Source organism: Schistocerca cancellata, chromosome 3 (assembly GCF_023864275.1).
Source record: "Schistocerca cancellata isolate TAMUIC-IGC-003103 chromosome 3, iqSchCanc2.1, whole genome shotgun sequence".
Classification (NCBI taxonomy): Eukaryota; Metazoa; Arthropoda; class Insecta; order Orthoptera; family Acrididae; genus Schistocerca; species Schistocerca cancellata.
In genome coordinates, this window is record NC_064628.1 from 622,217,466 (window position 1) to 622,244,479 (window position 27,014).

General features: G+C 39.0%; 1 protein-coding gene across 2 annotated transcripts in view; it reads right to left on the reverse strand.

Annotated features, from left to right (window-relative positions):
* Positions 1–27,014, reverse strand: part of LOC126175533 (enoyl-CoA delta isomerase 2-like) — a 149,710-nt gene that overhangs the window by 122,527 nt on the left and 169 nt on the right. Inside the window, exons 1-3 of one of the 2 annotated variants that reach the window (XM_049922365.1) lie at positions 26,413–27,000; positions 25,930–26,124; positions 25,652–25,824 (exon numbers count right to left, since the gene is read on the reverse strand). In XM_049922365.1, coding sequence (XP_049778322.1) covers positions 25,652–25,824; positions 25,930–26,034 — 278 coding nt within the window. In that variant the 5' untranslated portion in view covers positions 26,035–26,124; positions 26,413–27,000. Of the gene's footprint in view, positions 1–25,651; positions 25,825–25,929; positions 26,125–26,412; positions 27,001–27,014 lie in introns of those variants that run through there. The other variant, XM_049922366.1, reaches the window with a different exon arrangement.

Consider the following 27,014-nt stretch of genomic DNA (forward strand, 5'->3'; position numbering starts at 1 on the left):
TTGTGTAACTATGCATATCTTTATTTTACTTGATGTTTGAAATTCTGCAGATGGCATCTGATGTATAAGCAGACAGAAACATTTATTCATTCACAAACATACAAAACAGTTGTTCCGAAAGTGTACAAACAGTCAACAGATAATTTATTGAATTCCATTAATCAGTCAGAGAAGGTATCAAGAAGACTTGGTAGAAATAACTGGGACATCACTCAATGTGGAGATTTCAAAATTGATTTCATCATTTATAATTTTGAATATGGGCACTGAGAGTTGCTGACCAACAAGGGCAGAAGTTTACAATGTAACTTCAATTGATTTTGTATTTTTAAATCATCCAGGATTTTATCAAATAGATGTGAGCCCCTTACTAAATAATTTACTTGACCATGATGATCAAACAGTAGCAATAAAGCTTCATCATCAAGCAAGTTGAACTAAAAGAGAAACATACAATTCCACAGAATTGTAAGTGCTTACTAACACACACACTATTCAGAAAGAATTTACAAAATGAACAATGGGAAGGGATTTGCAGGGGACACTCAGTAGACATAATAAAAACTCTTTCATAAAAATATTCTTAAAACATTATAAATCCAGTTTTCCTTTGCAATTGGTCAGGAACAAATCAGTGAAAGCTGAGAGCAAGATTCCCTAACATATGTGATCAGAGTCTCTTACACAAGAAAGAGATAGCTTTATTTAAGAATAAAAGAATTAAAGAAACACCACATGCATATTACAAAATTATTTACTTAAATTCCACAATGCAGTATCTACTATGCACAAAAAATTTGAAATTCTAAGAACAAAGTAGAAAGCACTTTGGGACATTATTAGAAATGAAACAAATTAACTAGGATGACGACAGTACAAGCGAGACAGATGGTATTGATATTTTGAGGAGGTGAAGATATACAGGTTCTAAAATTTTCTGGAAAATCATGGTTTGCATTCAGGTGTATTGTAACTTTACTAAACAAACATTTTCAGTCATAAAATTGGTCAATCTCAAATATAACATGACGTCAATTACTCAAATGCATGACAAATTGTAACTATTAACAAGTATCATGCTATAAACTGACATGCTAAATTCAACAATAATACTGGAGTACATACACACATAGTAGGTAATGTGGCGAAGCACAGGTCATAGCTTGCTGTGCCATATTACCTAATTACCTAATGTGTGCTGTATGTACTCCACTATTAAAACTGGATTTCATATGTTTGTTTATGGCATGATGCTTGTTAATAGTTATGATTCATCATGAATCTGAGTAACTGATAGCACATTATGCCTTGAAGAAGGTCTGTTTCTGGCTGAGACTGTTTGTTTAATAATGTGTCGCTATAGCAGTGTGCAAACCATGATTTTCCAAAAAATCCTAGAACTAAAATTCAAATCATTGCACACAAAACTGAATTAAATCTTCTGAACACTAGCTGAAAACACAGGGACAAAAAACTGCCCATTGAAAACAGATCCATTAGATTTACTAAAGACACTACCACAAGATGTCAATTTGCCAAATCATCCATCAGAGAGACCACAAAGATCATCAGGTCAGTAAACAGTAGTAATACTTCTGACTATGATAGTATCTCAGCTAAGGGACTAAAACTTGTACTAACTAGGCAGCAGCACCCTTGATTTACCTTAGTATGCCTTGTGAAAGACTGGAGGATGTGGTAGTAATATCTATATATAAAAAGTGGAATAAGTAATTAGCCTGCAATTATACACTTTTTCCCCTTCTCCCTGTCTTCAAAAAGGTTTTGAGAAGGTAGCTTTCAACAGAGTATTTAACCACCTTGCTGACAGCAGCAGCTCTGTAAAGGCTGCTGTGCTGAGATAGAAATATAAGCAGGATGAAAGCAAAGCTCACCATCTGCAGCATCGTCGACAGGACTGACTGCAGACCTTTGGTACAGAGCTAAGTGGAGGGTCTGAATCAGAGGCTGAGACGGTTCTGCAACCGTGTGGGCTGCAGATTCCTCGAGTTGCACCACAGGGTGGTGGGGTTTCGGGTTCCGCTGGATAGGTCAGGAGTCCACTACACACAGCAGGCAGCCACATGGGTAGCAGGGTTTGTGTGGCGTGGACTGGGCAGTTTTTTAGGTTAGATGGCCTCGGGCAAGTACAGAAAGGGCAACAGCCTCAAAGGGTGAGAGGCAAAGTCAGGACATGCAGGGACCAAGCAGCAATTGGTATTGTAATTGTAAACTGTCGATGCTGTGTTGGCAAAGTACCGGAACTTCAAGCGCTCATAGAAAGCACTGAAGCTGAAATCGTTATAAGTACGGAAAGATGGCTGAAGCCAGAGATAAATTCTGCCGGAATTTTTACAAAGGCACAGATGGTGTTTAGAAAGGATAGATTGCATGCAACCGGTAGTGGCGTGTTTGTCACTGTTAGTAGTAGTTTATCCTGTAGTGAAGTAGAAGTGTATAGTTGCTGTGAATTATTATGGGTGGAGGTTACACTCAACAACTGAGCTAGGTTAATAATTGGCTCCTTTTACCGACCTCCTGACTCAGCAGCATTAGTGGCAGAGCAACTGAGAGAAAATCTGGAATACATTTCACATAAATTTTCTCAGCATGTTATAGTCTTAGGTGGAGATTTAAATTTACCAGATATAGACTGGGACACTCAGATGTTTAGGACAGGTGGTAGGGACAGAGCATCAAGTGACATTATACTGAGTGCACTATCTGAAAATTACCTCGAGCAATTAAACAGAGAACCAACTCGTGGAGATAACATCTTGGACCTACTGATACCAAACAGACCGGAACTTTTCAACTCTGTAAGCGCAGAACAGGGAATCAGTGATCATAAGGCTGTTGCAGCATCCCTGAATATGGAAGTAAATAGGAATATAAAAAAGAGGGAGGAAGGTTTACCTGTTTAGCAAGAGTAATAGAAGGCAGATTTCAGACTACCTAACAGATCAAAACGAAAATTTCTGTTCCGACACTGACAATGTTGAGTGTTTATGGAAAAAGTTCAAGGCAATCGTAAAATGCGTTTTAGACAGGTACGTGCCGAGTAAAACTGTGAGGGATGGGAAAACCCCACCGTGGTTCAACAACAAAGTTAGGAAACTACTGCAAAAGCAAAGAGAGCTTCACTGCAAGTTCAAACACAGCCAAAACCTCTCAGAGAAACAGAAGCTAAACAATGTCAAAGTTAGCATAAGGAGGGCTATGCGTGAAGCATTCAGTGAATTCGAAAGTAAAATTCTATGTACCGACTTGACAGAAAATCCTAGGAAGTTCTGGTCTTACATTAAATCAGTAAGTGGCTCAAAACAGCATATCCAGACACTCTGGGATGATGATGGCATTGAAACAGAGGATGACACGTGTAAAGCTGAAATACTAAACACCTTTTTCCAAAGCTGTTTCACAGAGGAAGACCACACTGCAGTTCCTTCTCTAAATCCTCGCATAAATGAAAAAAATGGCTGACATCGAAATAAGTGTCCAAGGAATAGAAAATCAACTGAAATCACTCAACAGAGGAAAGTCCACTGGACCTGACAGGATACCAATTTGATGCTACACAGAGTACGCCAAAGAACTTGCCCCCCTTCTAACAGCCATGTACCACAAGTCTCTAGAGGAACGGAAGGTTCCAAATGATTGGAAAAGAGCACAGGTAGTCCCAGTCTTCAAGAAGGGTTGTCGAGCAGATGCGCCAAACTATAGACCTATATCTGTGACATCGATCTGTTGTAGAATGTTAGAACATGTTTTTTGCTCATGTATCGTGTCATTTCTGAAAACCCAGAATCTACTCTGTAGGAATCACCACAGATTCCGGAAACAGCGATCATGTGAGACCCAACTCGCTTTATTTGTTCATGAGACCCAGAAATTATTAGATACAGGCTCCCAGGTAGATGCCATTTTCCTTGACTTCCGGAAGGCGTTCAATACATTTCCACACTGTCACCTGGTAAACAAAGTAAGAGCCTATGGAATATCAGACCAGCTGTGTGGCTGGATTGAAGAGTTTTTACCAAACAGAACACAGCATGTTTTTCTCAATGGAGAGACATCTACAGATGTTAAAGTAACCTCTGGCGTGCCATGGGGTAGTGTTATGGGACCATTGCTTTCCACAATATATATAAATGACCTAGTAGATAGTGTCGGAAGTTCCATGCGGCTTTTCGCGGATGATGCTGTAGTATACAGAGAAGTTGCAGCATTAGAAAATTGCAGCGAAATGCAGGAAGATCTGCAGCGGATAGGCACTTGGTGCAGGGAGTGACAACTGACCCTTAACATAGACAAATGTAATGTATTGTGAATACATAGAAAGAAGGATCCTTTATTGTATGATTATATGATAGCGGAACAAACACTGGTAGCAGTTACTTCTGTAAAACATCTGGGAGTACGGTTGTGGAACGATTTGAAGTGGAATGATCATATAAAATTAATTGTTGGTAAGGCAGGTGCCAGGTTGAGATTCATTGGGAGAGTCCTTAGAAAATGTAATCTATCAACAAAGGAGGTGGCTTACAAAACTATCGTTCGACCTATACTTGAGTATTGCTCATCAGTGTGGGATCCGTACCAGGTTGGGTTGACAGAGGAGATAGAGAAGATTAAAAGAAGAGCGGCGCATTTTGTCACAGGGTTATTTGGTAAGCGTGATAGCATTATGGAGATGTTTAGCAAACTCAAGTGGCAGACTCTGCAAGGGAGGCGCTCTGCATCATGGTGTAGCTTGCTGTCCAGGTTTCAAAAGGGTGCGTTTCTGGATGAGGTATCGAATATATTGCTTCCCCCTACTTATATCTCCCGAGGAGATCACGAATGTAAAATTAGGGAGATTCAAGAGCGCACAGAGGCTTTCCGGCAGTCGTTCTTCCCGCGAACCATACGCGACTGGAACAGGAAAGGGAGGTAATGACAGTGGCATGTAAAGTGCCCTCCGCCACACACCATTGGGTGGCTTGCAGAGTATAAATGTAGATGTAGATGTAGATGTAGATCTCCCAAACACATTTCCGGCAAAATCAAACGCGAAAAATTATCCTGTTGGCGTTTTCTTTAATCTTGTCATGGCCTTTGATTGTGTGATTTATACATTTCAAAAAGTGAAACTAAAGCTAAAGGTATTCTCCTAGCATGGATGGTGTCATATATTAACAACAGAAAATGAAGGGTCGCATTAACAAATGATACGACAGGAATAAAACTAAACTTGAAGTAAGGAAAAGTTAAATATAGCACCCCACAAGGTTCAGTGCTTGGACTAGTCATATTCTTGTCCTACAAATTTACCTCGGATATTGGCTGATTCTTCAAAAACTACAATGTTTGCTGATGATACTACTATACTGATAATAATGGGCCCAAACATATCCATACCAGACACAGCCAGGATAACAATGGAAGAGACTTACTGCTAACAGATAGCCTTACAAAAACTCATATTATCCCATTCCTAACAAATAAGAAGTTATTAGAGGCATCAAAAATGGAGAACAATGAGTACAAACTGTATGAGGCTCCATGTGTGAAGTTCATAGGCATCCAGACAGATAATGAACTGAGGTGGCGCCAGATCGTGAATAAGTTAACCAAAATTTTCATTCCTATCTGCTTTGCCCTTAGAAATCCTTCACATAGGTAGGGTGGATTAAAAAGGAAGGGCATGTCACTCCGGATCCAGGATCAGAATGCCCCCTATAGGGAGGATGTGGTTAGACAGAGGTACTGTTGTCATTTTTATGTGTATCTATACATATGGGATGGGCCAGCATAATTTGAATACTTCATCAGTGTTGTGCTATTGCATAATGTTCTATGCAATGCAATTAAGGTCAAAAATGCATTTATTCTACAGAATTGTGCAGTAAAGATAGCATCTAAAGTAGGATAACCAAAACTCTTGCAGAAACCTCTTCAGTGACCTGGGGGTTGATACACTTACATGCCAATGCATATACTGCCCAAACAGATCACAAAGGCCAAACAGTACCCATCGACTGCCATGTCATCCTCAGCCCATGGGCGTCACATGATGCGGAAATGGAGGAGCATGTGGTCAGCATATCGCTCTCCCGGCCATATGCAAATGAACATTAGTAAATTTAGGATGACCTATATAATTCACAATGACAGTACTGAAGTAAAAATAATTTCCATTTAAACAATGTATTCATATGTAGGGTTCAGAATTTCATTTCATATTCTAGTGCAAAAGTGTATAATATGTTACCAACAAATTATGGAACAGAATTGCTGGCCAGTACTTCCTTCAGGAGACAACATGTTTAGCAGTGCTGATAGGTGTACATAAGAGTAAAAATGATGACACTATCATAGCTTTTGGTACTGTTACTTCTGTCCTTAGGGAGGAGAATTGGATAGTTTGGGACAGTTTGAGAAAGATGGGCAGGTCACTTGGGCCCAGGATGAGAGGAAACACCAATTGTGAAGACATGATTAGATAAAGGTATTGTTGTCATTCTTACTTTTACATGTCTCTATCACCAGTAATAAACATTTTCCTTCTTGAAGATAAGAACTGGCCAGCAATTCTGCCTCATAATTAATATGCTAATGGCAGAAATTGTATTTATTTTAATGTATTTTATTTGTTCAGTTCTCCACAAAAGCACCTAATGCATAAGACACTGGACAGGTATAATTGTACTTGTAAAGGTGACTTCTATACATACTTATTTAAAACTACAAATAATACACTTCATACATTCAAATATTCTTCAATAGGATAAAAGCAGGGATCTATAAACATGACTTTAAAGATTTTCCAAAGGTTCTGAACTCGGTAACTGCTTGTATAGTTTTTGGGAAGTCTGTTGTAATGTTCAATTCCCATGTAGAAAGTACCATTTGGATCACCTGTAACTTTTTGTTTTGTGTGGTAAAGTGGTCATGAATATCAGTTTTTTGTGATGTACTGTCCTTACCTATTACATTTATTTTAAAGAATATAATGTAGATACATGGTAAAGGAGGAATACCACAGATCTTAAACAAAGCTTTACATGCCTCTCTAGGTTTGCATCCAGACATTATGCTAATGGCCCTTTTTTTGCAGTTTGAATGTGCTGATAGATGGTTTAGAGTTTCCCCAAAAAAGTAACTCCCACATTTAAGGCTATACTGACAACAGACATGAAATGTGTTCTTTACTGTTTTCTCACTACAACAGGGTTTCAGTGAGCAAGAAAGGTAGCAGGTCTTGCTCAATTTTGTGTTTAGGTATTCTACATGTTTATTCTGTTTTAAATTGCTTTGCAGCAACTCCTGTTTCTTGATGTACTCATCACACGAAGAACAGATGGTGCACTAGGACACAGTATCTACCATAAACCAAAACATACAGATTTGTACTTGTATGCTTACAGCTGTCATACTCCTTGATAACAAGAATGTGTTCTAAGCACACTGGTGCACATATCATGTGAAATCTTGGACCATGACAGTCAAGCAGATGAACTGCAGCACTTACAGACTATGTTCCATATGAACAGTTACAGCAACTGTGAGATACCATGTGCTTTAAGAAGTGAAGATGAAGACAAAGCATTTGCAACAGCAATTATACCATATGTCAGGAACACATCAGCAAAAATTGGAAGAATATGCTGGGAACACAACATCAACTACATGTTCCACCACCAGCTCAGACGAAAGCCTTATTGGGATTAGTAAGGGTTACCTGGGTCAGGAGACCAGGAGTCCCTGACGTCCTTGCCAGTGGGGAAAAATGTATATAGGCCAGACTACCTGGACAGAACAGAAGAGATGCACTAAGCATAAATGCCACACTGAAAAAGTTTAGCTACATAGTCCACAGTGGCAGAGCAGTGCCTCTCCCATGGACATACCATAAATTATGATGACATCAAGTTGTTGCAACAATCCAATGCCTTCTGCAATTGTAATCTCAAAGAAGCTGTAGAGATATGACTGCATGACAGATTAATACATAAGGGCAGTAGTTTCAATCAAGCAAGGCCTGGGATCCAGCCTTGAGCATGACTAAGGCACAGCAGCAATCTATATGGAGGTTGACTGCCATCATGATCACTAAAAAAGATGAAGCAGCACTGTCGCCATGTCAGAAGAGATTGGCTTCTGGGGCTGGCCACAATGCTACCAAGGCCCTTGGATCAGCAATCAACTTCACCCACTACAGCATGAAGTCTGCATCCAGATGCAGCTGGCTGGAGATGGCGGGAAGGGGGCAGAGGATGTAAAGATGGTACCTAGCAGGTATCACTCTGTCATCAGAAACACCTGAAGATGGCAAGCAGTTGGCTGGCTGAAACATTACGTCTCTTGGGTGACCACAATCAGCTGAGTACCCAAGAACTACTCGAGATTTCCTTATGCTGGGAAAACATCAAATCACACGTTATATTTTTACTTGATGCTCTGTTTTCTCTTTTTTTCCACTCTACATGGTTTTCACTTTATTTGGTGAATTACAATTCTATTCATCATTATGCATTGTTTTTGCTGCTCTTATTACTTTTCTTAGCAATGACTCCAACTTATCTACAAAAAGTTCAAAATTTCCAGATGGTGATCAGGAAACAATGGCAATAACCAAGTTAAAGTTAATAATTTTTATAGCAGTGATTTCATAGTCCTTTCTGACATTCATTCCTGTTTAGTCGGGTATAGTAGTAAAATCTATATTTTCATTTATGTAAATTGCCACCTTATTGTATTTGCTGTTATTCTTGCAATAGTAGGAAGACAAAATCAATTCGGATATTTTTGTATGTTGAATAGTATGTTAATTTTGTCAGTTTTATTACAAGGGGATTGTACATCATGGTGATAAATTTTTAGATCGTGTTTATACACTGCTTGGTAGTTGGATGTCACATTTACAGCATCACATACCTTTGTTTTAAATTCAGATCACTGTAGTGTTGCATTTTATTTTATTCTTTCTTGTTCAGTTTACTTTCCTCACTGTAACCCCCAGGATGTACAGGAAATTTGTAGACAGTTTTTTTTCTGTACAAATCTTTCTTTAATTATTTCATTAACATGATCATACGCAAACCTTTTTCCTTTATAGTCTAAGTGCAGTCCACGCTTGGTGTACATGTTATGATGCAGTTCACTTATATCCACTATACCACAATTTGCCATATAGCGGAGATACTAAGTCTCAGATAGGCATAACAAAAAGACTCTCACAATTAAAGCTTTCAGCCATTGTTTGATACCACAATCTGAGTATTCTGAACACAGTTTCTTTACTTTAATGTTTGTTTTCCAAATTTCTAAACTTACACGGAACTATAAATTAGATCATGCCTATGAGTCACTGTGGCAACTACTGTATTTCTAGATTTATTCTCTTTTAGAAAATTCTGTAGGTCTTTGTAAAAACCCTCTGCTTCATTTTTTGCTGCATCATTCGAGCCCTATGTACTAATGATAAATTCGAGCCCACTGTGCTAATGATAAAGTCATTTTCCCATATTATTTTCATTTTAAAGTCAGCATCTACAGTACGTTTATTTCCTGTTCCAGGTTTCACTATGCTGTACGTCTTTATTTATCTCTTGATGGATGCTAGACAGATTTCTGTCTTTGCTATCTGATAGTAAAAAGCACACTATTTTTTTATGGTCCCTGCTTCTTGTTGTAATTATTTTCAAGATGATCATCAATTCCAGCTCACTGATTTTTGCAAGTTCACAATCATTTGCACAGTCCTATCATAGTCACATGATTGCAAAAGGCCATTTATTTTGGTCAGAAAATGTAACTGTTCTTGCCAATACAGGAAACTGAAAAGTCATAAATATTACAAAACAAACTAAAAGAATACCCCATTATACATGCTTTCTACAATTTATCAAAATATTTGGACTCAGGAACATGAATTTTGCTTAGCTCTAATGTAAATCTTAAGTAGGTTTTGACTTTGCCCGTATACAGATTGCTGATGTGTTAGCTGAAAGAAGTTACATAAAAGCCTTGTTTAAAATGTTAAATAAAAACAGTAGCTGTATATCACAAAAGCAGGAGGAGTGGTCCTTCCATCCTCCCCATCCCAAACTGCTGTATTTCTTCTAATATACATAAAAATAAATAAAATTATGAGACAGCATTGTTAGCAAGTAGTTACCTTAACGAGATGAGCCTTAGCACTGCTAATATACATACATAAAAAAAGAAAGAAACTAGCTTAGCTTTTGAAACTATCAACTCATTCCTCAGTGAGAGAAGTGCAATAGACTGGAGAACATTGGAAAGGAAGTACACCTGTTGTGAGTAAAAGAAGGCTTCCCGTTCATCTAAGTCTCCCCTTGTCCTCACAACAGATGGGTACCCTCTCACTGAGTGACCATCTATCCTTTTTAACCTTCCCCAACCTACCCTTCTTTCCTCACCAAGGAAGGAATTGATAGTTCCAAAAGCTACAATAGTTCCTTGTTCTTTTACGTGTTGTCATCAGCAGGTTTAAGAGTTTTGCTTGCTGAAGGTAAATAAATTTTCATGTTCTTAGCAAAGTTTCCTATTGATACAAAAACAAAAAAATAATTTAGAAGAAATTCCTATATTATCAGTATGATAAGATTAGCAATAATCTTAAATTGTTCTTAGTACAGTCTGCAGTGTCTGCTTGTGCCTAGTAAAGTATGACTTCACTCATTCCTCATCTCTGAAGACACAGTGTGGATGAATGAAATATACATCTTTAATAGGCCAATACAAAGATGTTGGAATTCTTATACCCACTTCCTAACACATATATTCGTCAATATTATTATTTGCAAATAACAGAAATGATAAGTTGAAGTGAAGTTACACAATCATAACACAGTCCATAAAATTTTATCCATATAGTCTTTGCTGTACCTCATGAAACGCAGAACTTGCCAAGGTAGGATGGCTTGCATGCTTCAACGATACAGAGACACATACCCTGTGTCCAACCGCAATGGCAGAGTATCTGTTGAAAGCAGGGGAAATCTATGGCCATGACTCCCCCCCATGATGGAATGCAGCTCTTCTGTATTGCTTAATGATGATGGTATTCGTATTCTCTATGATGGAATTCTCTTGAGTAAAATATTCTGGAGGCAAAATTGGTATCTTCTGGTGGGAACTACTCAAAAGGATGTCACCTCCAGGAGAAACAGTACTGGTGTTCTACAAGTTGGAGTATAGAATGTTAGATTTCGTAACACTTTGGAGACTGGTCATCTGGAAGAATACCAGGCCTAAGTATATTTATCCTCCCAAGAAAAAAGTGCAAGGTGAGTCAATGAGCAATTTCATCCTCTTGAGCTAAGCTAGCTTCTTCCTCTTGTTGCTCACTCAACAAATATGACATATTTGTAACAGCATTACAGCAAACTGGAACCTAGTAGTACACACAAGAAGTTATGTCAAAGTGATCATATGGGCCTAATCATTCGCGACAGTGGCTGTTATACTCAATAATTTTTTTTATTTTAATTTTTTTATTTTTTTTTCAAAATAATTCTATAAATTGACAACAGAAGGCAGCACCAGTCAAGGGACATGTAGCCAGACATCCGCACATTGTTATCAAATGAAATTAGTCCAGTTTTTGAGCGGCAGGTGGCTCATGCATCGAGAAAATCAAGGTTCGACCTATACTCTGGAGCAGTTGTTTTAACACAAAGTTGTGCCCTGATTTATGCTCTGACTTGGTCTTCAAAGTATTAATTGAGTAGGTAGGTTACAGAATTTACAAAGGGAAATGGGTAGGATGAAGAAAATCAAATACAAGTAACACAGGAGTAGGACTAATATTGAATTAAAAAAACAGGAATGTGGCTAAGTTGCTACAAACAGCACAATCAACACACTATCGTAGCCAAGATATAAACAATACCAACACCCACCACAGTAGTACAACCTTATATATCAACCAGCTCTACAGATGATGAAAATATTGACAGAATGCATGATGAGATACACAAAATTATTCTGCTAGTTAAAGGAGACTGTGAGGAGTCAATGGAATCTAATAGTAAGAAAAGGAAGTCAAGGAAAAATAGTAGGAGAGGAAGCCACCTGGTAGGATTTTGTGCAGAGCATAATTTAATCACCACTGAGGCTGGATTTCAGAATTGTGAAAGAAGGTTGTATGTATGAAAGACACATGGGGAGACAGGATAGTTTCATATTAAACATACAATGATAAGAGAGATTTCTGAAACCAATATTAAACTGTAAGACATTCCCAGATATAGACTCTGACCATAATTATTGGTTATGAACTACAAGCTAAAAATGAAGAATTTGCAAAATGGTCAGAAGTTCAAAAGATGGGACCAAGAAAAATTGAACAAACCACCTGCTGACCTGCTGCTGAAAGTTTTAGAAGGAGCATTAGGCAATATTGGAGTGAAACAGGGAAAAGAAATACAGCAAAAGTCAAATGGGTAGCTTTGAGAGATGAAATAGGAAAAGCAGCAGAGGATCATGTAGGTACAAAGACAATGCCTAATAGAAATCCCAGAATAACTGAGGAGACACTGAATTTAAGGAATGAAGTGAGAAAATACAAAAATGCAGTGAACGAAGCAGACGAAAGGGAATACTAATGTCTAAAAAATTAGATTGACAGGGAGTGCAAAATGGCTAAGTAGGAATGTGTAGATGACCCATGTAAGGCTGTATAAGCATGCATAACTAGGGGAAACGTAGATCCTGCCTCTAGGAAAATTACATAGACCTTTGGAGAAAAGAAAAGCAACTGTATGAATATTAAGAGCTCAGATGCAAGCCTATACTAAGCAAAGAATGTAAAGGTGGAAGGAACAGACACAAGGTCTATGTAATGGAAACAAACTTGAGGATAATATTACAGAAATAGAAGAGAGAGTAGGTAGAGATGACATGGGAGGTATGATACAGTGAGAAGAATTTGACAGGGTATTGAAAGACCTTAGTGGAAACAAGGCCTCCCTACATTAGACAACATTCCTTCAGAATTAATGAGATCATTTGGAAAGCCATCCATGACAAATTTATTCTAACTACTGTGCAAGATATACACTCCTGGAAATGGAAAAAAGAACACATTGACACCGCTGTGTCAGACCCACCATACTTGCTCCGGACACTGCGAGAGGGCTGTACAAGCAATGATCACACGCACGGCACAGCGGACACACCAGGAACCGCGGTGTTGGCTGCCGAATGGCGCTAGCTGCGCAGCATTTGTGCACCGCCGCCGTCAGTGTCAGCCAGTTTGCAGTGGCATACGGAGCTCCATCGCAGTCTTTAACACTGGTAGCATGCCGCGACAGCGTGGACGTGAACCGTATGTGCAGTTGACGGACTTTGAGCGAGGGCGTATAGTGGGCATGCGGGAGGCCGGGTGGACGTACCGCCGAATTGCTCAACACGTGGGGCGTGAGGTCTCCACAGTACATCGATGTTGTCGCCAGTGGTCGGCGGAAGGTGCACGTGCCCGTCGACCTGGGACCGGACCGCAGCGACGCACGGATGCACGCCAAGACCGTAGGATCCTACGCAGTGCCGTAGGGGACCGCACCGCCACTTCCCAGCAAATTAGGGACACTGTTGCTCCTGGGGTATCGGCGAGGACCATTCGCAACTGTCTCCATGAAGCTGGGCTACGGTCCCGCACACCGTTAGGCCGTCTTCCGCTCACGCCCCAACATCGTGCAGCCCGCCTCCAGTGGTGTCGCGACAGGCGTGAATGGAGGGACGAATGGAGACGTGTCGTCTTCAGCGATGAGAGTCGCTTCTGCCTTGGTGCCAATGATGGTCGTATGCGTGTTTGGCGCCGTGCAGGTGAGCGCCACAATCAGGACTGCATACGACCGAGGCACACAGGGCCAACACCCAGCATCATGGTGTGGGGAGCGATCTCCTACACTGGCCGTACACCACTGGTGATCGTCGAGGGGACACTGAATAGTGCACGGTACATCCAAACAGTCATCGAACCCATCGTTCTACCATTCCTAGACCAGAAAGGGAACTTGCTGTTCCAACAGGACAATGCACATCCGCATGTATCCCGTGCCACCCAACGTGCTCTAGAAGGTGTAAGTCAACTACCCTGGCCAGCAAGATCTCCGGATCTGTCCCCCATTGAGCATGTTTGGGACTGGATGAAGCGTCGTCTCACGCGGTCTGCACGTCCAGCACGAACGCTGGTCCAACTGAGGTGCCAGGTGGAAATGGCATGGCAAGCCATTCCACAGGACTACATCCAGCATCTCTACGATCGTCTCCATGGGAGAATAGCAGCCTGCATTGCTGCGAAAGGTGGATATACACTGTACTAGTGCCGACATTGTGCATGCTCTGTTGCCTGTGTCTATGTGCCTGTGGTTCTGTCAGTGTGATCATGTGATGTATCTGACCCCAGGAATGTGTCAATAAAGTTTCCCCTTCCTGGGACAATGAATTCACGGTGTTCTTATTTCAATTTCCAGGAGTGTATGACGTAGGTGAAATACCCTCAGACTTCAGGAAGACTGTAATAATTCCAGTTTCCAAAGAAAGCAGGTGCTGGCAGTTATGAATAATGCCAAGCCATCAGTTTAATAAGTCAAGAATGCAGTAAAGGCTAATCCTTGGGGAAGATCAGTCTGAGTTTCAGAGAAATTTAGGAGTATGTGATTAAATACTAACCCAGTACCTTATCTTAGAAGATAGGTTGAAGAAAGACAGACCTACATTTATCGCATTTCTATATTTATACTAAGTTTTTGACAGTGCTGATTGCACTACACTCTTTGAAACTTTGGAAGTGGCAGGCATAAAATACATGGACCGAAAAGTTATCTACAACTTTTTGAAGATAAAAACCACTTCAGATGTAAGTACTTCATTTATAAGCACAACCAGTTTCACAGCATTATAGCTGTGTCATCAAGTGCAGTCTGTAAGGAGTTATACATGTCAAAAGTCAAGAAAACATAAAAAATGAAAAGATTTATACAATGAACACACTCACAAAATCAAGTCATGTTCTGATAAAAAAGAGAATGGAATGATCCAGCATTCATTATTAGTAATTTTTTTCTATGTAGTGGACATCAATTAAACAATAGCATAAAATAACATAGAATGCTTTTGTGATATGCTCCCATGACACCTAGAAAGGGCAAAAGTTAAAATGAAAACTTCCTACTAACAAGCTAATGGTAGGGCAATCTGTATGATCATCTATGGGATTATTTAAAATTAATCAACACCGATCCCTCAGTTACCTAAAAAGGTTTGAAAAATAAACTGGCAAAGACCCACATTATTCATTGTTAAATTGTGGGTCATTCCCCAAAAATTCCAATGCAAAACTATTTTAAGGCTTAGCAAAAAACTGACAGGAAGTGAAACAAGGCTGAGTATCGTGTTGTACTTAAACACCTCAGTCAGCAGAAAGCAACACATTGCAGAGCCAGATGGCAGAGGCCGCACTTATTGTCACGAGTGCTTGCACTGGATGAGTAATGACAGGCTGCATGGCAAGACAGAACTGTGAAAGTGACATGGAGAGGAGTTTTGTGTGCATTCATGTATAACTAGGCATCTAGAACAATGGCAAGGCTGATGGAAAAGCTGGTTGATCCCTTACAATGAGTTGAAACTGACACAAATTTCTTAAAAACCATTATAAGGGCCAATGTTATCCATAGAAAAACAGCATGTTAATGGGTGTAAAATGGTTCAAAGATAGTGAATAGTAAAACTTCTAAACTATTCTGACCATACAATGATAATCTGTAAAACAGCCAAGCTACAGAAAAGCGTGATGTGGCAAACGTAAATAAATTCTATCCATTGACCTACCAAAGCATTGGAACAGGGTGATACATGGCAATAAGAAACATAATAGAACAAAGAGAAACAGCGACCCAACTAAACATTGGCATAAGCAATCATTAAACATTGATGTACTAAAAACTGGCTAATAAACCATGATGTGTAAGTGCAACTTGACTGCTGAGGGTATATTCTCAGGGAACTCATAACCTCCACTTCTTCAAGAATATTTAATGTATTTCCTTTATTTGCCATATGCAAGACCTGAAGACTGCTGGACAGGCTAGTGACAGTACGAATGTGTTCTGTTGGATGTGAATTTAAGGCCAATTGCAAACCTGGGATTCAGCACGTAGTTATCACACGAACCAGACTGCAGCTATAACAGTCAGATGATAGGTAGGAGAAGCCATGTTTCATAGGGACTGAGACAGGATTGTAGCCTATCCCTAATGTTATTCAATCTGTAAACTGAGCCAACTGTGAAGGAAATAAAGGAGAAATTTGGAAAGGTAATTAACATTCTGGGAAAAGAAATAAAAATTTGCAGTTTGCCAATGACATTGTGATTCTGTCAGAGATGGCACAGGACTAGGAAGAGGAGCTGATCAGATTTCTGTGAGACAGAAAAGCATCTGTCCACAGATGGACATTGCCTGTGCAAAATTCAGCTTACCCTTTTCTCGCACATTACCCTGAAAATCAGGAAGTGTGATAAGACTACTATTCTTCTGTGTAGACATAAATGATCGATGGACAGGGTGAGCAGCAATCTGTAGCTGTTTGCTCATGACGCTGTGGTATACAGGTCGGTGTTGTCATTTGAGTGACTGTAGAATGGTACAAGGTGTACTAGACAAAATTTCTAGTTCGTGTGATGAACGGCAGCTTGATCTAAATGTAGAAGCATGTAAATCAATGCATATGAGGAGAGAAAACAATCATATACTGTTCCCTGAAAGCCTGATCTAAATGCAGAAGAATGTAAATTAATGCAGCTGGGGAGGGAAACAATCCCATATTGTTCAAATAGAACATTTGCAGTGTGCCACTTGACACAACCATGTCAATTATCTAGGCATAACATTGCAAAACAGTATGAAATGGAAGAAGCATGTAAGGACGGCAGTTGGGATGGCAAAAAGTTGACTTTGGTATATGAGGAGAATTTTAGGAAAGTGTGGTTCAATTCTAAAGGAGACTGAATATAGAAGACTAAGGTGACTCATTCCTCAGTACTGCTTGTGTGTTTGGAATCCCCACCAGGTCAGATTTATGGAAAACATTAAAGCAATTCAGAGGCAGTCTGCTAGATTTGTTACTGGTAGATTTGATCAAGATGCAAATATATTATGGAAATGTTTCATGAAGTCAAATGGGATTTCCTGGGGGGAAGAAGATGTTCTTTCCACAAAACACTACTGAGAAAATTTAGTGAACCAGAAGTTGGCTACAAAATGATTCTACTGCCACCACATACATTTTGCATAAAGACCATGAAATAAGGGAAATTAGAGATCATAGAAAGTGTATAAATGGTTGTTTTGCCTTCACTCTACTTGTGAGTGGAACAGGAAAGGAAATGACTAGTAGTGGTACAAGATACCCTCCACCACACATCATACAGTGGCTTGTGGAATGGGTATGTAGATGTAAATGTAAATAGCAGCTTGAAAAGTGACTGTAAAAGGAACATGAATAAAAGTAAAATAATGGCAATGGAATGTAATCAAATTAAATCAAGCAGTTTTAAAAAAATTAGATTAGGAAATGAGGCACTAAAAGTAATTGATATCTTTTGGTATTTGAGCAACAAAAGAAATGATTTAGGCCAAAAATGGCAAAAGTAGTGAAGATACAAAATGAAGATCAGCAATAAATAAGAAAAGAGAAATTTGTTGACATCTAAAATAAACTTAAGGTTTAGCAGTCTTTTCTGATGGTACCTGCCCGGAGTGCAGCCTTCTATGAAAGTGAAACATAGACAACAGACAATTCAGACAAGGAGAGAAGCTTTTGAAATGTGGTGCTATGGAAGACTGCTTAAGATTAGATAGGTAGTTTGAATAACTATTGAAGAGGTTCTGAATTTAATTGGGGAAAAAGCAAATTTGTAACTTCAGTTGATAGGACATATCCTGAGGCATCTAGGAACATCAATTTGGTAATGGAAGGAAGTGTGGAGGGTGAAAGTCGTAGAGGTAGTGCAAAGTTTGAATACAAAAGGAGGTTCAAATGGCTGTGGATTGTAATAATTTGGTAATGGAAGGAAGTGTGGAGGGTGAAAGTCGTAGAGGTAGTGCAAAGTTTGAATACAAAAGGAGGTTCAAATGGCTGTGGATTGTAATAATTATTCAGAGACTAAGAGGCTTGCACATGATAGACTTCCATGAAGAACTGCATTAAACAGGCTACAGACTGAAGACCTTAATTCCAGACTTTGCTTTCTTTGGCCAAGATTCCCATGTAATAGTCTTCAACAAGTTCCAGTCTGACATAAAATGAGGCATTCAAAATCCCTGACAGTTCAAAAGAAACTTGAAAACATAATTTATCAACCACTACTGCTACAAACTGTCTGATTATCTATAGTCAATGACTGGAGATTCTTGTAAGCTGCATGACAAGTAGCAGTGAACATTGCAAATAGATCTCGGTTGTTACAAATGTAAATTTGTTAATCTATACCTTGACTCCTTCCACATTTCTAAAGGTACTCCTGTATTATATGAACTATGTAACACCATGAGTGAATTTGATTTGCTGTCTGAGCTTTCTTTTTCTTACAAGATAATCCACTTGGATTTTATCTAAACTTTTGTTAATATGTTTCAGTACTGTTTATAGTATGAAAGTAAAACCAGGTCATTTTGTTAAGTCCCTTTTCCTAGTTCACGGACACCCACTTACAGGCATAACTTAGCTGTACTTCGTCGACATTGTAGCCATATATGTCGTCACCATTGCCTTCTAATAAGCTCTTTAGTTTCGTTTACAGTAGCTGTGATGCAGATGAGCTTTCTCTCATGTATAATACATTACTGCTGTAACTACAAGCATCATGCTATAGGTGCAAAGTTTCGGAGTTTGAAGCAGCCCCCAAAAAACAGTGCTCATATATCACTATGTGCAGGAAGATGGTTAAAAGCCAGAATCAATGACAGTTAGGTTTTTGAGATAAATCTAAATGTGTATTGAAACGATAGCTTAATGAGCAATGGGCTACTCACCACCTGGTGCAACAGAAAACTATTGAGAAAACCTCACCTCACTCAAACATGTGTTCACTCAACATACTGTTAGTTGTTGTTGTTGTTGTTGTGGTCTTCACTCCTGAGGCTGGTTTGATGCAGCTCTCCATGCTACTCTATCCTGTGCAAGCTTTTTCATCTCCCAGTATCTACTGCAACCTACATCCTTCTGTAACTGTTTAGTGTATTCATCTCTTGGTCTCCCTCAACGATTTTTACCCTCCACACCGCCCTCCAATACTAAATTGGTGATCCCTTGATGCCTCAGAACATATCCTACCCACCAATACCTTCTTCTAGTCAAGTTGTGCCATAAATTTCTCTTCTCCCCAATCCTATTCAATACCTCTTCATTAGTTATATAGTCTACCCATCTAATCTTCAGCATTTTGAAAGCTTCTATTCTCTTCTTGTCCAAACTAGTTATCGTCCATGGTTCACTTCCATACGTGGCTACACTCCATACAATTACTTTCAGAAACGACTTCCTGACCCTTAAATCTATACTCAATGTTAACAAATTTCTCTTCTTCAGAAACGCTTTCCTTGCCATTGCCAGTCTACATTTTATATCCTCTCTACTTCGACCATCATCAGTTATTTTGCTCCCCAAATAGCAAAACTCCTTCACTACTTTAAGTGTCTCATTTCCTAATCTAATTCCCTCAGCATCACTCGACTTAATTCGACTACATTCCATTATTCTTGTTTCGCTTTTGTTGATGTTCATCTTATACTCTCCTTTCATGACACTGTCCATTCCATTCAACTGCTCTTCTAAGTCCAGTGCTGCCTCTGACAGAATTACAATGTCATCGGCAAACCACAAACTTTTTATTTCTTCTCCATGGATTTTAATACCTACTCTGAATTTTTCTTTTGTTTCCTTCACTGCTTGCTCAATATACAGATTGAATAACACTGGGGATAGGCTACAACCCTGTCTCACTCCCTTCCCAACCACTGCTTCCCTTTCGTGCCCCTCGACTCTTATAACTGCCATCTGGTTTCTGTACAAATTGTAAATAGCCTTTCGCTCCTTGTATTTTACCCCTGCCACCTTCAGAATTCGAAAGAGAGTATTCCAGTCAACATTGTCAAAAGCTTTCTCTAAGTCTACAAACGCTAGAAATGTAGGTCTGCCTTTCCTTAATCTAGCTCCTAAGATAAGTCGTAGGGTCAGTATTGCCTCACGTGTTCCAATATTTCTACAGAATCCAAACTGATCTTCCCCGAGGTCGGTTTCTACCAGTTTTTCCATTCGTCTGTAAAGAATTCATGTTAGTATTTTGCAGCTGTGACTTATTAAACTGATAGTTCGGTAATTTTCACTTCTGTCAGCACCTGCTTTCTTTGGGATTGGAATTATTATATTCTTCTTGAAGTCTGAGGGTATTTCACCTGTCTCATACATCTTGCTCACCAGATGGTAGAGTTTTGTCAGGACTGGCTCTCCCCAGGCCGTCAGTAGGTCTAATGGAATGTTGTCTACTCCCGGGGCCTTGTTTCAACTCAGGTCTTTCAGTGCTCTGTCAAACTCTTCACGTAGTATCATATCTCCCATTTCATCTTCATCTACATCCTCTTCCATTTCCATAATATCGTCTTCAAGTACATCACCCTTGTATAGACCCTCTATATACTCCTTCCACCTTTCTGCTTTCCCTTCTTTGTTTAGAACTGGTTTTCCATCTGAGCTCTTGATATTCATAAAAGTGGTTCTCTTTTCTCCAAAGGTCTCTTTAATTTTCCTGTAGGCAGTATCTATCTTACCCCTAGTGAGATAAGCCTCTACATCCTTACATTTGTCCTCTAGCCATCCCTGCTTAGCCATTTTGCACTTCCTGTCGATCTCATTTTTGAGACTTTTTGCCTGCTTCATTTACTGCATTTTTATATTTTCTCCTTTCATTAATTAAGTTCAATATTTCTTCTGTTACCCACGGATTTCTACTAGCCCTCATCTTTTTACCTACTTGATCCTCTGCTGCCTTCACTACTTCATCTCTCAAAGCTACCCACTCTTCTTCTACTGTATTTCTTTCCCCCATTCCTGTTAATTGTTCCCTTATGCTCTCCCTGATACTCTGTACAACCTCTTGTTTAGTCAGTTTATCCAGGTCCCATCTCCTTAAATTCCCACCTTTTTGCAGTTTCTTCAGTCTTACTCTACAGTTCATAACCAATAGATTGTGGTCAGAGTCCACATCTGCCTCTGGAAATGTCTTACAATTTAAAACCTGGTTCCTAAATCTCTGTCTTACCATTATATAATCTATCTGATACCTACTAGTATCTCCAGGATTCTTCCATGTATACAACCTTCTTTTATGATTCTTGAACCAAGTGTTAGCTATGATTAAATTGTGCTCTGTGCAAAATTCTACCTCTTTCATTTCTTAGCCGAAATCCATATTCACCTACTATGTTTCCTTCTCTCCCTTTTCCTACTACTGAATTCCAGTCACCCATGACTATTAAATTTTCGTCTCCATTCACTATCTGAATAATTTATTTTATTTCATCACACATTTCTTCAATTTCCTCGTCATCTGCAGAGCTAGTTGGCATATAAACTTGTACTATTGTAGTAGGCATGGGCTTCATGTCTATGTTGGCCACAATAAGGCGTTCACTATGCTGTTTGTAGTAGCTTACCCGCACTCCTATTTTTTTTATTCATTATTAAACCGACTCCTGCATTACCCATATATGATTTTGTATTTATAACCCTTTATTCACCTGGCCAAAATCTTGTTCTGCCTGCCACCGAACTTCACTAATTCCCACTATATCTAACTTCAACCTATCCATTTCCCTTTTTAAATTTTCTAACCTACCTGCCCGATTAAGGGATCTGACATTCCATGCTCCGATCCGTAGAACGCCAGTTTTCTTTCTCCTGATAACGACGTCCTTCTGAGTAGTCCCCGCCCAGAGATCCGAATGGGGGACTATTTTACCTCCGGAATATTTTACCCAAGAGGACGCCATCATCATTTAACCATACAGTAAAGCTGCATGCCCTCGTGAAAAATTACGGCTGTAGTTTCCCCTTGCTTTCAGCCATTCGCAATACCAGCACAGCAAGGCTGTTTTGGTTAGTGTTACAAGGCCAGATCAGTCAATCATCCAGACTGTTGCTCCTGCAACTACTGAAAAGGCTGCTGCCCCTCTTCAGGAACCACACATTTGTCTGGCCTCTCAACAGATACCCCTCTGTTGTGGTTGCACCTACAGTACGGCTATGTGTATCGCTGAGGCATGCAAGCCTCCCCACCAACGGCAAGGTCTATGGTTCTTGGGGGGAAGATACTGTTAGTAGGAAACTTTAATCATCCAACGATCGACTGGGACACTTACAACTTTGTAAGTGGCAAGGGTGACAAAATATCCTCCAAAAAGTTTCTAAAAGTCTTCCCTGAAAACTGCTAAGAACACACATTTCGGAAGCCCAGTCATGACACACATCTTTGAGGACTAATGGTAACAAATAAATCTGATCTCTTTGGGGCTGCCCACTTTGAAACTGGTATCAGTGACCATGAAGTAGTCATGGCAACAATGATTACTACAGTACAAAGGGCAATTAAAACATATAAAAATATTTACATACTTAGTAAACAATGAAAATAAAGCTAGATAAAGACATAATCACACCATATCTCAAAGAGGAACCCAAGGCATTATCTTTGGTCAGAAGCATGTACAGGATCTGTGACTCAGATTTATGAGAATAGTTGACTGGATAGATATGTACCTATTCATGATGAGACAAATCATCCATGGTATACAATTATTATGAAGAAACTTCTGAAGAAACTATGACTACTGCATAATAGGTGTAAAACAAACCGTAAAACTATAGATAAAGAAATACTGAATGAAATATTTGTGACTGTCAGAAGGGCAATATGTGAAGCCTCAAATGACTACGATAGCAGAATCTTGCTGAAAGATAATTCCTGAAACCCAAATAAATTCTGGTAATATATAAAGTCTGTGAGTGGCACCAAAGAGATACTCATAAATGACACAGGATCTGAAATTCTACATCTACATAGATACTCCACAAGCCACTGTATGGTGCATGGCAGAGGGTAGCAAAGCAAAAACAGAAGTGCTGAATCTCTTTTTCAAATGTTTCCTTACAAAAGAAGGTACAAAGTACTGCCTCATTTTAAATCTCACGTTGCTGAAAAGATGAGTGATATAAATAGTAGTGTCAGCAGCTTTGAAAAACAGCTGAAATCTCTTACATTAAACAAGGCTCCAGGTGCATTGGAATTCCTGTCAGACACAAAAGTTGCAGATGACTTAGTTTCAATATTAAGCATAATACACCATTTATCCCTTAACCATCTGTGCCGAGTAGTGATTAAAAGAAAGAACACGTCAAAAAAGTGTAGCAGAAGTGATCCACAAAATTACTGTCCAATTTCATTGACATTCATTTCTTGTAGAGTCATAAAAGATGAGGAGAAGAGAGGAGATTAGTGTCTAATGTCCCATTGAGAATGAGGTCATAGAGATGGTGCACGACCTTGGATTGAGGAAGAATGGAGAAGGAAATCTGCCATACCTTTTCAATGGAACCATCCCAGCATTCACCTGAAGGGATTAGGAAATCACGGAAAACTTAAATCAGGATGGGCGGGTACGTGTGTATGATTGCAAGTCCAATGGGCTAACCATTGTACCACCTCACTTGGCCAAAGAACATATTCTGATTTCAAATATAATGAAATATCTCAAAAAGATAAACTTCTCTGTGCAAACCAGCAAGGATTCTGAAAACATCAGTCACACAAACCTCAACTCGCAATTTTCTAGGCAATTGGCTTCTGTAAAATATTTGACTCGGTGCCGCACCAATGCTTATGATCAAAAGTATTATCATATGGAGCATCAAACATAGCTTTTGACTAGATTAAGTATTTTTTCATAGTGTGCTTCAGCATGTCATCTTAGAGGCGGAATCATTGACAGAAGCATAAATAACGTCAGGTGTTCCTCAGAGAAGCTTATCAAGCTCTTTGCTGTTCATGTTATATGTTAATGACCTGGCAGACAGTGTTAATAGTAACCTCAGACATCCTGCAGGCTACACATTGTCTAAAATGAAGTACTATCTGAAAAAAAGTTGCACAAATTTTCTGTCTGATCAGATTTCTGTGTGGTACAAGGATTGGCAATTTGCTTTAAATGTCCAGAAACATAAAATCGTACACTTATCACAAAATGGAATGGAATGATAACATAGGCTCAGTAGTGAATAAGAACATTGGCAGACTTCAGTTCACTGACACAATACTGGGGAAATGCAGTCAGTCTACTAAGCAGACTGTTTACAAATGACTTTTGTGTTTGATCTTAGAATATTGCTCAAGTGGGCTACACCCTTACCAAATAGGAATAACAGGGGATATTTATGTATACAAAGAAGAGCAGCACGAACATTCACAGGTATTTTTGACTCAAGGGAGAGTGTCATGGATTTTATTGTCACTTGGAGACAGCCATCAATTCTTTTGCAAAGCCTATTTACAAAGTTTGAAGAAACGTTATTAAATGAAGCATCTAGGAATACACCTCTGAAACCTACATATTGCTCCCAAGGGATCACAAAAATTAAATTATGGTAACTACAATGCACACAGAGGCCTTGAAGCACACATTCGTCCCATGCTCTGCTTATAATAATTGAATGGGAAGGAACATGAACATGTGGAAGAAACATTAACATGTGGTGCAATACCATGTAGCCTAAGCGGTGTGCCTTATAATCATTTATGAGAATATGCATGTAGATGTAGATGACTCGGCACTTTCTATGGGGTGTGGGGATGCTGGGAGCAGTAGAAGAGAGAGAGTCCCTTACTGCAACCCCCCCCCCCCCCCCCCCCACTCTTTTTCCTGCACTGCCTGCAAAGCTACATTGCACATTGTTAATGAGTGGAACAAAGCATCTTATTTCATGTGACTTGACAGCTGCATTGTGTAAAGCTGGTGTATTTATGGTCATCTGTGGATCACAGTATGCGAAAACAAATGGGTACATGTGGATGTTTAATCTGAAATTTTTGGGTTTTCTCAAATTACTACTCACTGTGAACCAGCAAGAATTACAGAGAAAAAGGTACAAAGATAACACTGGGAATGGAACAGCACTCATAATTTTGGGACACACATTCAAAATTAGCCTAGGATATACCATTTATTCTCTTTATGTTCACAGAACAACTGGATTTGATTATGTGAAAACATGAAATTCAATATCAGTTTTATTTATTTGTTTGTTTCCTGTAAGTCCATTATCCCTAATGCTGAATGGTAATGATCATTGCTTCAGATTTTGAGTCAGTGGTTTTGACATAATCCAAACCAATGGGCAATTAAAGAAAATGATCCACTAGAACACAAATATTTCTATTCCTTCTTGGTTAGCTACAGCAAATATAAAAGTGTGCTTACAGTTATATATGAACCCTACAGGCTTATTTCAGTGTATGATATAAAGTCCGTAACATTACTTCGTATTACTATCCTACATTATGTGGAACTAAGTAAGTAATACGTACTTCACAGTGTCTGTCGTCTTTGCATTAAATCCAGTACTGGCACCTTCATAATCTGAATATCCTGACAGATCATTTCCACTGCTATAGTAATCTCCTGCACCTGTAAAAGCTACTATTGAAACTTCATCATTATGTGCTGCATCATTCAGAATCTGTGTTACACCTTCATACATCTGAAATCAACCACAGCAAGTAATACATGAGGGGTTAGTACAGATATTATTTGAAATATATTTTAGCTGTATACAGATTATTACGTATCAAAGAAGTATTTTCACCTTTCGTGAAAACGCGTTCTTCTTGTTGGGTCTATTTATTGTTATGATTAAGAGGCCCTTCCTCTGAGTTACATCCAAATTCTCAAATTTCCACTGACTACTCATTTTATAGCTAATGTTATCTTTTTGTGTGTTATATACTGATTTCTATTTTTCTAGGAGTGACAAGGTTTTCTGGCCAGAGTGTGGTCTGTGCTGTAAAATACAATTTAAAAAAGTATCATTAGTTTTTGCATTTAATGATTTGAACAATTCAATCCAGGATTCCGAAATAATTCATAATAATATATTTTTGTAATCCCTTCAAATAATTATAGCCAAACCTAGGACGTGTGGAACCCAATTGCTATAGTTTAAAAGCTTATTTCCCCGACCATTTCCAGTCCTAAACTTTGTTTTAAAAAACTTACACCCAATTGCTATAGTTTAAAAGCTTATTTCCCCGACCATTTCCAGTCCTAAACTTTGTTTTAAAAAACTTACACTCGGAACGTAGCGTTGGCGTACGTCGGTACAAATGTGATGTGCAATAAACCTGGGCAAAGTTCTCGCCGAGTCTGATTGTATAGATTGCTGAATTAATTACTGTTTATTTGGAAGTATGATAAGATACAATGTTTTGCTGATTCATTGGCGTGAATTGTCCGAATAACATGTGTAAGGCGGTGTCTTTGACATGGGTAAACAGAATTATTCACGCCTTCTGCATTCTAGAATAATTAAAATAACTTGTACTGCATTGTTAGTTTTCAATGCGAAGGAAGTGAATGGGAGTAAACATCATAAAATTTTTCTGACTACAGATTCGGAATAGTAGAACTACACGGTCTTCTTTTTTATTCCCGCAGTAAACTGTAATACTCTTGCAAGGGTTTTAAAATGTTTCGTGTTTACAGTAAAACCGATAGTGGATCTCTGCTTTATTGCTCCCATGTACTCTATCTCTGAGTAGTTTTACAAAGTCATATAGGAATTTGGATGAGGAATATTATTCAATTAAGTCATTAGAGAGAAGAAACGTGTTTTTTTTATGATATCCGCTTTACTGGAATCCCCGGGAACACTGATGATGAAATAGTAGTTAC